This window comes from Vulpes lagopus, chromosome 8 (assembly GCF_018345385.1).
Source record: "Vulpes lagopus strain Blue_001 chromosome 8, ASM1834538v1, whole genome shotgun sequence".
Taxonomy (NCBI): domain Eukaryota; kingdom Metazoa; phylum Chordata; class Mammalia; order Carnivora; family Canidae; genus Vulpes; species Vulpes lagopus.
In genome coordinates, this window is record NC_054831.1 from 6,693,493 (window position 1) to 6,708,122 (window position 14,630).

A 14,630-nucleotide genomic window follows, 5' to 3' on the forward strand; every position below is an offset into this window, starting at 1 on the left:
TTTTTTTTTGGAACAAACCAAGCAACAAAGAAATCATCACATCACAGGCAAGGAGATTAGGAAACATGACAGCTCATCCCACGCCACTCAAGATAGCAGCCTTTTGAAATGCTAATTTGAGCTTCCTAATATGCTGTTTCCATAGAAATGTATGCAAATGTCTCGATAGTTTATTAAAAACACCCGCACGAAAATCCTCATCACTTTTGGAAGTGCCTTGCCCCTGGCTTGGTGACCCGGGCTCTGGAAACTTCATGGAGAAGGTGGATCCGTTACCAAGCCTGAGCCCGGGACCAAGTGGGAGAAGGAAGGGGGATAGCGGGGGCGACACATCTTCTGGATTTCTGGAAGGAGCGGTCACCTCATCGCAGATCGCCTCCCTGGGTCCCCCACCTCTAGGCCATCTCAGCGAAGGGAGCTGGAAACCACACAGATCTCGCCATGGAACAGCTTTAGACAATATGCCTAGAAATGTCACCCAGAAAGGGTGTTTGCTAAACACAGTTTGTGCTAACGGCTGCTGGCTGGGAGGAGGCTGTCCGTCTCTGGCTGCTTTGGCAATTGCTCCAGACCACCCGAGAAGCCTGCCGTCCTGTGGCAAAGAGCGGAGGCCCGGGGGAAGGAGTGGCAGCCACCGGCCGCTGCCCAGGCCCCCCTGGTTGAGTACGAGCCCCAGCCTGTGGCGGGGGGACCCCTGAGTGGCTTATGCATTGCCCTGAGGGCCCGGAGAGGAGCCAGTGGCCCCGTCACCTACAGGGACTGACAGGTCTCTGCTTCAGTGGCTGCCCTGGTCTCTGAGGCCGGGACGGCAGCATCACGGGCCACTGGGGGACGCCCCCACAGTCACTGCCCCTGAACGCTCCTCCCGCGGTCCTCTGGAAGTCCACCTGTGAATCCTTCCCAGAGAGAGAAGAGGGGCAGAGCGCCGTCGATGAAAAGGCATTTATGAGAGAGTCCTGCCTGCCCGGCCGGAGGTGGCTCAACACCCACTTACTCTCCAAGCAGCTCGAGTGGAACTCCAGGTAGAACTTGGTCTGGGACTTGGTCTTCAGGGTGGCGAAGCACCTGAGGAACTCGATCTGCCCTTGGCTGTCGACAGTCCCGGGGCCTGGAACAGGGGAGAAAGAGATTTGGCTCCACGACGTGGCCAGCGATGGAGCGTTTTGAATCAGCGCCCACCACCGGGCTCCTTCTCAGTGTCCAGGGAAGGTGAGGTCCAGGTGATGGCGAGGTTCCCCCTGAATCCCAGAGCCCGCCGACTCTCAGCTTTGCCACTGAAACTGTGGCCCTGGCAACGCCTTTAACTTCTGTGCCTCAGTGTCCCCGTTTGTTCTGGCAGAGAGAGCTTGTATAAAGGCTCAGTGGCTCGATGCCCAAATCTGTCTCGTTTCTAAGTTCAGGTAACCAGGGCTACTTGCTCCCTTCCACAGGTTGACTTCCCTCCACTCCTTATGTACCCCCGCTCCCACCCTAGGGCTGGCCCGCCACGGTATTCACCGACGTGAAGCGTTTGCGAGCATCCTCAGGCTGGCTGAGGACACGTTCCGTCCTTCCCTGTAAATTCTGGGCCACCTGAGAGCAAGGGCAGACATTTCCGTCCTCTAGCCTACCCAGCCTTCCTTCTTTCCCTTCTCCCCCCTCTAATCCCGGCTTTATTGAGGAATAACTGGCAAATGTAATTGTGCATATTTAAAGTGTACAACGTGAGGACTTGATACACACATACACTGTGAAATGCTTACCAAGATCAAGATAATTAACACATCCATCACCTACATAATTAACTGGCTCCTTTCTTTCTTTCTTTCTTTTTCTTTCTTTCTTTCTTTCTTTCTTTCTTTCTTGCGTGTGGTGAGAACACGTAAGATCTGCTTCTAGCGAATCTCAAGCGTACGATACTCTATTATTAGCTGTGGTCATCATACAGACTGTTAGATCCCCAGAACTGATTCATCTGATAACTGAAAGTTTGTACCCTTTGACCTACCCCATTTCCTGCTACCCCCTCCCCCAGCCCCTGGCAACCGCCACTCTATTCTGTTTCTACGAAATTGGCAATTTTTCCCAAGACCCCACATGCAGGTGTGATACCACACACCTATAGTATTTTTTTGTCTGGCTTGCTTCACTCAGCTTTCCTGCATTTCCTTAAACCCCACAGCAAGGCCGGGCTCTGCTGAGGAAGACATTCAACCAACGCTCAATCCAGGTAATGGGTATATGTGAGCATCAACTGTGCACTGAGTCCCGGTGGAGGGAAGGCAAGCCCGACACCGAGGACGTGCTGAGGGTCCTCACTGAGGGTGTGATGGCATGAGCCACCCCATCAACGCTGTAGGAACTCAGAGACAGCATAGATGGGTGGGAGCCCAGGGAGGCTGGATGGAAGGTTCTAGAGCTAGGAGAGAGACAGGATGGTAGAGTAAGAGTTGTGTGGAGATGGGAGGTCATCCTGCTAGAGCAGATGTTAGACCCAACAGCGTGGAGAAGAGTGGCCCAGAAGACAGTATCCCAGCCTCCCTTATAATCCTCAGGCATGAAGGACACAGAGCCGTACAGGCTCCTCCTGCCTCAAGTGAGTCCCCTCCCCCGCCCCACCTTCCACAGGCTAATTCCTAAATTAGCCTGGACTGTCTGCTGACCACAGGAGCTGGGGGTGAGCATAGCTCCCCAGTCACCCAGGCCCAGGCTGGGACGAGGGTGGCCTAGTGAGCACGGCTGAGCTACATGATTTGAAAACTTAGCTACAAATCTAAGTATTATTTACTCTTGCGTTTCCCAAGCCCAGTCATCTCATCGCATCCTTACAATGTTTACCATCTCCACCTACCATGCACCCCACCCCCCGTGAATACTGACTTAATATTTTCTTTAAATACTCACTTTTTAAACTTAAGTAAATGTATTTAAACAAGTATACCACATGACTAAATGGAAACCCAGTGATGTTTGCCTTACACAGAGGAGACAAAAGTAAAACATCTTAAAATAAGTGTTACTGATCATTGTTCATCCATGTCACACCCAGGATTGTTTTTGGACACACCTTGGACAAACACTCATTTACTCAAATGTAAAGACTGAAAAAAACCCGAGGCTTAACAAGCTGACGTATTTGCCAAAAAGAGCAAGAATATGCTCTGCCCTGAAATCGCGATCCGGCGTCGATGCGAGGAGTCCCCTTGGATGGAGCGTCGACTTGCCTGGAAGGATGAGCCTCATCTACTGCAGACAACGGATTGCTACAACCAGAAGACGAGGGCCCGAGGCCTCCTGTCTTTGTGGAGGACAGAGGGACGGACATCGCCTGCCACTTACCATTCTTGGAGACAAACTGCGAGGTGACTCCTGCCTCAAATGTGGCAAAAACAGGGCTGTGGTCACTCGTCATGATGTCACTGGTGCTGCCTGCAGGGGAGGGATGGCATTTCTAAGCAGGGAACGAAAAACCCTTCCAGTCAAATCAAGGATGGCAAACCCACGGCAGAAATCAACTTATATTTATGGAAGCCTCCAGAAGTTTCATGCTCTTGCACCTGTTGTTTCCACTGAACTTCCACCACCATGCTCGAAAGTCTCAGTGGAAGTGTGTGACACTCTGTCCTCCATGGCAAAAATGTGCCTGTGCTAGAGACACATGAGTTTTTAAGTACATCATGGGGTGTGAACTGTGGAGACTTTTCTGGTCTCAGTACTTTGTCGCGTTACTGAGCTCATGGCCCAGAGTGGGAGGGGGGTTTAGGTCAGGGTCCGTTGGTGACAGAGATGGCACCTTCCCCCATCCCACAGTGCCTCATAGGACTGGGAGAGAGTAGTAGGTGATGAAGTGTAGACACCTCTTTTAAGGACCATGGGGGGATCCCTGGGTGGCGCAGCAGTTTGGCGCCTGCCTTTGGCCCGGGGCGCGATCCTGGAGACCCGGGATCGAATCCCACATCAGGCTCCCGGTGCATGGAGCCTGCTTCTGCCTCCGCCTGTGTCTCTGCCTCTCTCTCTCTCTCTCTGTGACTATCATAAATAAATAAAAAATTAAAAAAAAAAAAAAAAAAAAGGACCATGGGGCTCAGGGAGCAGGGCATGTTTGGAGGACGTAAGGGAAAGAACACAGTTCTAGAGATACTGAGGTCTAAGTGCTTATAATAGAGCCACATGAAGATGTCTGGCTGGGTCCTCAGGGCTGGAGATTTATCTTTAGTTTTGGAGCGATGTTAGGTGGAAGCAGAAGCCATGGGATGTCTGGGCTCCTCAGGGGAGGCAACAGGATTCAAGCCCAGGCCACACTGGCCAGTAATGTGCAAAAAGAAGCAGCACAGGAGACCAAGAAGGCATTAAGACAATTAACATCATCTTCCAGAAAGCTCTTAGAGATCAGCAAAAGGTAAACATCCTACCCTTCAACCAACTAGAAAATTCCAAACGAAAAACAGATGGCTAAGAAACATGGACAAAAATGCTCACGTGCTCCAGGCCATCAGAAAGACGACTGAAACCAGGCAGAAGGAAGAACAGTCAGACGGAGCAAAGTGGGGGCACTGGTACTGGGGGGCTGGATTAGGGGGCACAGGAGAGGTTAGCCAGGGGAGGAGGAGGACACCCCTCCTCTGAGACAGGAAGGCATAGGTAGGAGGGGTGTCAGCCTAAGTCACGCTTGGATGTTGGCAGAGGTCAGGGAGGGTCCAGTGCTGTGTGCAGCTGGAGACTGGGCTGGGGTGGGGAGTCAGGCTGAGCGTGGGGTAGCAGCGGAAGAGGGGGTGTTCCAGCGAGAAGTTAACGGGAAGACAAGCAGGGTTTTAAAAATATTCTATTTTTGGACACCTGGGTGGCTCAGCAGTTAGGCGGCTGCCTTCGGCTTGGGTCGTGATCCCAGGATCTGGGATCGAGTCCCGTATTGGGCTCCCTGGAGGGAGCCTGCTTCTCCCTCTGCCTGTGTCCCTGCTTCTCTCTCTCTGTGTGTCTCTCATGAATAAATAAATCAATCTTTAAAATAAAAATTTTCTTTTTTTAAAGAAAGATTTTATTGATTTATTTGAGAGAGAGCACAAGGCGGAGGAAGGGACAAGGGAGAGGGAGAGGCAGAGCAGGGAGCCTGATGCAGGGCTCGATCCTAGGACCTGGGATCATGACCTGAGCCAAAGACAGACTCTTAACTGACTGAGCCACCCAGGTGCCCCTCAAAATGTTCTTTTTTTTTTTTTTTTTTTTTTTTTTAATTTTTCCCTCAAAATGTTCTTAACCCTATTTTGTGTATGTATCGAATGCACGTCATTAGCACTACAGTGCCTGTGCCCTAGAAACTGGGAAGGTGACAGTGACCTCAGTGGCCTCTCTGTAACCACACTCTGTACTGTTCTCCTCCCACAACTGAGTCTGGGCTTAGCTATGTGACTTCTTTTGACCAGCAGGACATGAGCTAAAGTGAGGCAAGCAGAGACTCAAAAAGCTCTTCCACATCTGGGACTTGCAGATATGGGGTCCCTGGGACCCGGAAGAAGCCTGGACTGGTCTGTGGGATGATTAACAACAAGGCTGAGTTACCAGCATTGCACCTGTTGACAGCCAGCCCCAATCCAGGGGTGGGTGGGTGGGGGGTGTTCCTGGCCTGAGCGTGCCCAGCCAACACTAAACAGAGCAGAGATGAACAGACCCACGTTCAGCCCAGCAAATCAAGCTCGCAAATTTTCAAGGTGCTTTGTTACACAGCATTAGGTAACTGATACATCCTATTTGTGCCAATCAACCACCATTAGACTCAAGCTTCCAGCTGACTCCATTTCCTGAGCTCGAGACATTCATTTTTTTCTTTCCCAATTTCTTGCTCACCTTCAACTCATTAAACCCTTCCACACTGTGCCCTCCAGCATTCAGTGAAATATCATTAGTAAAATTCCCTACATTTTCAACTTTCCTTTCATGTTCTATACCTTGTCCTTCCTGGAAGATATTGCAGCCTCTTAAGGGAGGACTGATTCTCTGCTCCCTCCTTCATATGTGGGTCCAGAGTGGGAAGGTGTGTCCTCCCTGTCCCTCCATGCCACTTCCAGGGCAATCTCCCTTTGTTTCCCTAAAAACCTCCACTATGGAACTGTTCTGAATGCCAAGTTCAGGTTCAAAGAGCAGAAATGTGGGACACCTGGGTGGCTCAGTGGTTGAGCGTCTGCCTTTGGCTCAGGTCGTGATCCTGGGGTCTTGGGACCAAGTCCCACATCTGGCTCCTCACAGGGAGCCTGCTTCTTCTTCTGCCTGTGTCTCTTATGAATAAATAAATAAAATCTTAAAAAAAAAAAAAAAAAAAAAGCAGAAATGCTACCAGCCAGCACATTCCCCTGAATCTCTGTTGCAGAAGCAGACGGTGGCATCTTCCTAGAGATGAGAATTGGCAGGACTCATGGAGTTGCAGATGTGGGAAGAGAGGCAGCGCTGAGAAATGGGATGATTAACAGGAAAGATGGGCCTTCTGAGGTCTGGAAGGCGGGACGATTCCTGGGCTGTGGCTACGGGGGTGGGATGCCTTTCCACACATCTAAAGGTGCAAAGTTTGTCTTGTAAAATTACTTCTGGGAGACAGAGCTCAGGTGCTAGGGGAGTGCAGGGTGCACGCCTTCCCAGAGCACTTGTTCTGGTCCCTTCTGGGAAGCAGGAGGCATGCATAGGGGCACCTGGGTGGCTCAGTCAGTTGAGCATCTATCTGCCTTTGGCTCAGAGTCATGGTCCCAGGGTCCTGGGATGGAGCCCCACATCAGGCTCCCTGCTCAGCAGGGAGTCTGCTTCTCCCTCTGCCCCTCCTCCCCACTCATGTTCTCTCTCTGTCTGAAATCAAATAAATAAAATCATTAAAGAAAAAAAAAGAAAGGAATGTATATCAGTTCACCCTGATGGGACCTGAGTTAAATATGGAGATTTGTCAGTCCCCAGAGAGAGGATGGGAGTCACAAAGGTGGTCACTGGGCAGCAGCAAGTTCCCCCTTTGAGTGGGTGGGGCAGGGCTGAGGTCACAGTCCAGCAGGGGTTCTGGGCCTGTGACTTGGGTCACATGAGGGATACGACGGGAACAAGGATGGGCCTCCTTCAGGTGTCATTGTCTGGGTGTTTGCAATGTTTTCAAAATAATATCACAATTCTCGGTCAGTAAAGTGTGTTCAAGGTAATTTTGCTCTGAAATTTTAAGTACACAGTACAGAATAATTCCAAAAATATGGGAAAATAAGAAGTAGCTTTTAAGAATATGCATTCAAGGGCAGCCCAGGTGGCTCAGCAGTTTAGCGCCGCCTTCAGCCCAGGGCCTGATCCTAGAGACCCGGGATCGAGTCCCACGTCAGGCTCCCTGCATGGAGCCTGCTTCTCCCTCTGACTGTGCCTCTGCCTCTCTCTCTCTCTCTCTGTATTGCTCATGAATAAATAAATACAATCTTAAGAAAAAAAAAAAAAAAAGCACTCAAGCAATTAAGAATTCCTTCAAGAGATTTTAAAACTTCTAGGGTCAATCATTATGTAGCTGTTTGACAAATTTTTCCATAATTATTTATTTTAATAATGCATATTACGGCTTTTTCAGCAACTTAATTCAATTTATTATTTTTATTTTTTAAAAAAGACTTTATTTATTCATTTGAGAGAGAGAAAGACAAGAGCAGAGGGAGAGAGACAAGCAGATTGCACTGAGCACGGAGCCCAACATGGGGCTCGATCTTGGGACTCCAATGACCTGAGCCGAAATCAAGAGTCCAATGCTTAGTTAATCTCTTTATCTTTACATCTTCAATTTATCTTTAAATCTTCATAAATACATGCGTGTGTATACTCATCATATGTGTAATGTTTACCCATATGAATTTCCAATATTGGGCTATATTTGACCTATGAAAATACTACTTTCTTTTTTTTTTTTTAATTTTTTTTTTATTTATTTATGATAGTCACAGAGAGAGAGAGAGAGAGAGGCAGAGACATAGGCAGAGGGAGAAGCAGGCTCCATGCACCGGGAGCCTGATGTGGGATTCAATCCCGGGTCTCCAGGATCGCGCCCCGGGCCAAAGGCAGGCGCCAAACCCCTGCGCCACCCAGGGATCCCTGAAAATACTACTTTCATGTGGTTCAAACCTAATATGGTATTTTTGAAAGAAATAAGTCTTGAGGATGCCTGAGTGGCTTAGTTGGTTGAGCATCTACATTTAGCCCATGTCGGGCTCCTTGCTCAGTGTCTGCCTGCCTGCTTCTCCCTCTGCCTGCAGCTCCCCCTGCTTGTGCTCTCTCTGTCAAATAAATAAAATCTTACAAAAAAAAAAAAAAAACAAGTCTGGATTTCTTTTTTAAGGGGGCTCTAAAGTTCCATTGTTTCCCAATGCAGAAGACACTTATCATGCTGCAGCCTCAGACAGGAGAGGATGATGCATCAATGCCTCCAGGTCACCTGACCAGGGCTGCTGGGACTTCTCCCATTTTACAGATAGACAGACTGAAGCTCATCAGTCCCGGGTGTGTGAACCTCACAAGTTGCCACTCACCGTAGGACTGACACACCACATGCACGAGCGGGTAGGATTTCCACAGGACTCGGTCACACCAGGAAGGCAGGTTGTACTTCATCTGTGAATCAAAGTCATGAGCTTTGTAAAATGCCTGCTAATGTCATATATACATATTATATATATAACAATAATATATATATATATACATATATATATCAGTAAAAGAAAAGATTAACTCGTGAACTCTAATCCTTGAATTCATGTGCTGTGCGGTCTTTATAGATTTGCTCCACAGGTGGCCTCCAACCCTTTTCATTTGCCTTAAATCCCGAGTCCACTGCCATGTGCACCCCCTTTTCTTCTGCTTTGGAAGATCAACTCACTTGGCTATGGGCCCATACCTATCCTCCTCACTATTTCTGAATTTCTTGTTCTTCCATTCTCATACTTTTTTTCTGACTCAAATGAACCCCACAGCTTGTACTTTCAACCCAGTCCCTGCTTCTCTTCTCCAGCTACTTGCTTAATAACAACACTCCAGCCACTCACTCCCATTTACACAGCCATCTGTGTGATCCAGCCAGGTAGCCATCTACTTATTCACCCACCTACCTGCCCACCATTCATCATCTATACACCCATCCATCCATCCATCCACCATCCACATATCCATCCACCCATCCACCATCCACATATCCATCCACCTGTCTGCATATCCATCCACCCATCCATCACCTATCCATCCATCCATCCATCCACATATCCATCCACCCATCCATCACCTATCCATCCATCCATCCATCCATCCATCCATCCATCCATCCACATATCCATCCACCTGTCTGCATATCCATCCACCCATCCATCACCTATCCATCCATCCACATATCCATCCACCTGTCTGCATATCCATCTGCCCATCCAATCACTCCAACAATATATGTTAAAAACAAGCCCTCTCCAGGCTATACTGGCGAGCAAGATGCCCACAGGGTGTGATAGAGAAGGCAAACTGGCAACATCTTCTATTCCTTTAAGTTCTAGCTCTTTCTCTCCTCCCAATAAATGTAAAGGTCAACTAAAATAGCCTACCCCTATCATCTCCTTCAATTACTTTTCTCTTTTTACCCATTTTCTTTCAAGAATGTTCTATTTTCATTGCCTCTACTTTTGGACCACCCATTTCATTTTTTAAACTTGAGATGCAACTTACATACAGTGGAGTGTACTCATCCTAAGTAAACAGCTTGAGGAATTTTTAGATTTGTACACACTCATTTAACCCAGATCAAGATATAGAAAATCTCCCTCATCTCCAAAGGTTCCCTCCTGTTCCTGTGTCCATACTACCGCCTTGTAGAGGTGAACATGATCATGACCAAAGCCTCTACTAAGTCATTTTGCCCAACCTTGAGCTTATGAATGGACTCCCTCGGTATATATTGTCTGAGGTCTGGCTTCTTTCACCCATGTTGTTGCCTGCAGAAGTGTCCTTTTACTCTACTGCTGCGGTTGTATTCCACTGCATGTATAAATCGCATTAATCTATTCTACTGTTGACAGAAGTAGGGCTCTTCCCAGTTTTTGGATGTTGTGCACAAAGCTGCAACAAACACTCTTGTATCTCCCTTTTGGGTGAACAAATGGGCTCATTTCTCCGGGGCTACCCCACAGTGGAGTTACTGGATCATAGGGTAGGTGAACATTTAGTTGCATAGATGCTGCCAAACTGTAACTCTTACCACTCTAGTTCTCAGCACCAGCTGCCCCCAAGAATTACCATCAGAACTTTACAAAGATACAGAAAGTGGGGCCCACCCCAGGTCTCCTGCATTAGTGCCTCTGGGGATGAGGCCCAGACATCTGTATTTCTGGAAAGTTTCACCAGACTCATCTGCACATGTTGGTAAAGAGCCATTCTCATCCTCCTGCTGGCTGGATTTCACCCCCAAAACTACGTGAACTGCTCTTTCAAAGTCCACCAAACCTTCTGGACCCCAAATCCAGCTCCTTGTGCAGGATTCACATGCCAGGTGCATGTTCTCCTAGACTCACATTCCACACCGGAGACTACTCATCCTGACAGTCTCTCACCCCCGGCTTCTGTGATGCACAGCACCTGGTTGGTCCACCCACCACCTACGTGAGCACTTTCCGTCTCCTCCGTTGTATCTGCTCATCCTCCTCTGGCCTCTGAATGTGGATGGCCCCCAAATCTGCCCGCAGCTCGTCTTTGCCTCTTCCCCTCACTGACAACTTCACCTACCTCATGGGTGTGCCTGTGTTCTCTGCATGCACAACTCCCAAACACATGACCCAGCCCTGGTGTCTCTCTCTCTCTCTAGCATCACCTAGTATCTTCAATTGCCTTTTGGATGTTTCCACTATCTTCCATCAATATTATACAGCAAGTCTGAAGACAAGCTCTATTCTCTCCCCCAAGCCACCTCTGCCTTCTGATTTTTGTTTTTATCAACGGCCATCATGTCCTACCAACATGTCCTGCTCTTCTTGGCTTCTGCTTTCATCGTTTATTCCCACGTCTGACTCGGGCCCCAGTTTCTCAGCTGGACCCACCACACGGCCTCTGCGGTCCTCTGCATCCTCCTCATCCTCTACACAGACCTAGACCGGCCTTCTCTGTGTATCTCTGCCATGCTGCCAGCCCCCAGCAGAACTTCCAGGGGCTTCCCGATGCCCGTCCAACAGGTTAAAACCTTAACCTAGCATCTAGGACCTCTCTCCCCTCAGCTCTCAGCCCCTGCCAATTTCTCCTGATACTCGAGTCAACCTGGACATGCCCTCACTGTCCCCACGTCCCCAACGGCCTGCCCCGACGGTGCCAGAGGACCAGCGCTACACAGCCGCCAGTGGACACCTCCCAGGCAGGTTTCTTGTCTCAGCCTCATTCCTTCACAGCAGACCTGGATCTTCTCTCCTTCTCTGCCTGGTTTTTTCCTATTAGCTCCTGCTTTCTTCTAGCATCCACCCAGGTGTGGCCTGGCCTTTCCTTTTGCACTTCTCTGCTTGCCCCGAGCCCTCAGGAAACATTCTGAACAGTTCTCCACTCCGGAGGCCTCCAGCAGCGCCATGCCACAACTCTAAGCCTCAGGGCCTGGCTTCTCCAGGCTGGAGCCCAGAAGGTGATGATGCCAGAACTTCCTACCTCCTTATCTGTTCCAGCAAGTCTTCCAACTGGAAATGGATCAGCCTCCCTCATCCCTTGTCCCATCCTCTTGTTGACAGCCAAGTTGTCCCTCAGAGCACCACAAATGGGCCCTCTTTGAGAAGCCTCTCCTGATCTTTCCTTGCCTGAAAGGTCATGTCCTTCTCTGACGGCTCTTTGGTATATTTGGCAAATGTGTTTGTCTCATCTTTCCTTCCATAAACTCCTTGGGGGCAAACACTGGGCTCATCTTTGATTTCCTACTACCTAGAAGAATGTTTAGCCCATCACAGGTCATCAGTAAATACCTGTCGAACAAGAATGAATGAAAGCTTTATTATACCTTTCCCTAAACACTGTTCCTTGGAACACAAGGGACCTCATAAAATAATAATTGGTATTCCACGACCAAATGAATTTGGCACAGAAATTTCCTTATGGAAAACCATAATACTCAGAAACCTATAAAGGCTCTGATAAATCCTGCAGCCAAAAAAAAAAAAAGCAGCTTATTTAATGATGACTCACTTGGCAGATTAGGAAATAGATTGCATCGCAGGACATTAAAAAAAAAAAAAAGAAGAGCTTGAGAACTAAATTAAAGAAATATTTTAAATCCTTTCAGACTCTTAGACTCTCTGGACAGAGGGTAAATCCTGTGTCATGAATCTAGTTTCTTGTAATTAATGTGACAGTGTGGTTGCCCAGCCTCTCCTTAGAAGAGGTTTTTGCTCAGTGACGCAAATCAACACGTGATCTCTAATTTTGCTTCTTTTTTTCCTGTTGCCTAGTGGATGAAGACACTCTTTCACTTCCTGCTTGCCTTTGTGGGGATGGACACAAGAGGGCTGAGAGGTGCAGGGGGGTGGAGACGGGGAGAGGGGCAGGGTGATGGCTACGCAGAGAACTCACCCCCGTGGCTTTCTGCTTAGTGTAGGCGTACTTGTCCCGAGTCAGTCTTTCAAAACGGTAGGTGGGTGCGAATGTGATTTCTTCCTCCTCTGAAAACCAAACAAAACTGTGGTTTCTGCCTTGATTCCCCATATTACACAGGTTCATTTCCTTCTTCCACAGGTACAGTCCTTGCCCCCCAATTCCTGAGGATATTCGGGGAAAAGAGAAGACAGCGATGGCTGGAGAGGGCCTAGGAGCCAAGGGCCATGGTTCTTACCAAAGTGCAGAAAGACCTTCTGCTCCTTCCTCTCCATGAGCAGCTGGTCGTGGGACAGGAGGTCTGCATACTGCTGCTGCTTGATTTTCTGGACAATGGTTTCTGCCTCCTGGAGCAGGGACACGGCCAGGCCCCCAGTGAGACACCCCGCTTTGCCAACATGAGGCCCATTACCACCTGCCTGCCCACACCACCCAGGACCTGGAACCCCCGAGGCCACACCAGAGCCTGGTCCCGGGGCTGCCAGGTTGGAGCTTCTTGGCACTTAACTGTTTTACAAGGAAAACTGTGCAAAAGTAGTGAAATGTCAACCTGATAACACAGGTTTTAGCTGTTTCAGATTTGCAGAGGGACGTTTTAACGTTCTACTCTCTCACTCTGACTTCTAGTATTATTTTTATGGGCAGGTTTGTTTTGGGGCCATGGAAGGAGCCGAAATCCCAGCTCCCTGACTCTGTGGGCATCGGCAGGAGCGCCAGCCACCTGGAATCCAGCGGTCCTCCCTCCTGAGACTGTTACCTCTGCTCCGGCAAATGCCCTTGGCCAACCTCCTGGTCAGGGATCGGCCACAACAGCCCCTCTGACGGTGAAGGGTCAGGATTTGTGGGGTCCCTGCCCAGCCCTCTCCCAGCCGCTGCAGGGAGCCTCTAGGGAGGCAGGTGAGGGGGCACACATAAGCCCTAAGCAATTCCTCTCTCTCCGTAGAGCGGCTGGGGCAGCAAGGGGAGGGGCGGGGTACTTGGGGAAACAGGTGGGAAGGAGAGTGAGAAGGTCTGGGTTCAAGCCCAATGGTCAGTGACCTGCAAGTGACCCCAGACTACTTCTGGGCCTTTCTGCACCCCAGGGTTCTCAGCCCTTAGTTTCTGCCGTCCTCCTCTCTCCCCTCACATGATATAATGTGAAGGTTCTACACCCCTCAGTTAGGGACATTCAAGCTGTAACCCAGGTCTCTACACAGACCACATGGCTCTGCTCCAGGCCTCCCCACCCCCTTCCCGGGAACACTTGGCTCCCCGAGTGAGCAAGGCCATGTCTGTGCCACTCGCTGCTCAGTGGACCATGCCTAGGCGTCCACCGCAAGCAACATCTTCCTTAGCTGGCCAGTGACCTGCGATCTAGGCAGAAAATCATGCCAGTCTCCTCGGACATTAGCCTTTCCTGGGGACCTGGGCGCAGCCAGGACAGTTATGTGGGAACTGAGCGTGAGCAGAGGTGAACTGTGAAGGAAGGGGTTGCACAAGAGAACCACAGCGGGTCCCGGAGCGGGTCCCTGCCTTGGTCGAGCTGGGTCTCAGCCTCCACAGCCCTGTTCCCCGAGCTAACTCAAGGGAGCCCCTGTGCCACGCAGCCCCCCACCCCGGGTGGGCAGCCCCTTACCCAGGTGGGCAGCTCCACGCGGTAGTTCAGGTCCCCAAGCCAGAAGAGGTGGGTGAAGCGGTGAGTGATGTTAAAAGGGCTCAGTTTCTTGTCCCCGAGGGCCAGAAATCGGAGAATGCTCATGTAGTTCTGGTTTCGCCTATATAAAAGAAAAAGTAGGGCAGCCTGGGTGGCTCAGCAGTTTAGTGCCACCTTCAGCCCAGGGCGTGATCCTGGGGACCTGGGATCGAGTCCCACATCGGGCTCCCTGCATGGAGCCTGCTTCTCCCTCTGCCTGTGTCTCTGCCTCTCTCTCTGTGTTGCTCATGAATAAATAAATAAAATCTTAAAAAAAAAAAAAGAAAAAGTAGCCATCTTGCATGGGGCTGCTGGTTCCCTATGTCACCACCATGCGGGAAGGCAGAAGGAGCTCAGGGGGGACAGAGACTTGACTCCGGGGCCCCGGCTGCAG

General features: G+C 49.7%; 1 protein-coding gene across 1 annotated transcript in view; it reads right to left on the reverse strand.

Moving 5' to 3' along the window:
* The window catches only part of INPP5D (inositol polyphosphate-5-phosphatase D), a 119,307-nt gene that overhangs the window by 17,046 nt on the left and 87,631 nt on the right, over positions 1 to 14,630 (reverse strand). Inside the window, exons 15-20 of the mRNA XM_041766928.1 lie at positions 14,180 to 14,318; positions 12,803 to 12,911; positions 12,544 to 12,632; positions 8,502 to 8,583; positions 3,319 to 3,408; positions 995 to 1,108 (exon numbers count right to left, since the gene is read on the reverse strand). Of these exons, the coding sequence (XP_041622862.1) occupies positions 995 to 1,108; positions 3,319 to 3,408; positions 8,502 to 8,583; positions 12,544 to 12,632; positions 12,803 to 12,911; positions 14,180 to 14,318 (623 nt within the window). The remainder of the gene's footprint in view (positions 1 to 994; positions 1,109 to 3,318; positions 3,409 to 8,501; positions 8,584 to 12,543; positions 12,633 to 12,802; positions 12,912 to 14,179; positions 14,319 to 14,630) is intronic.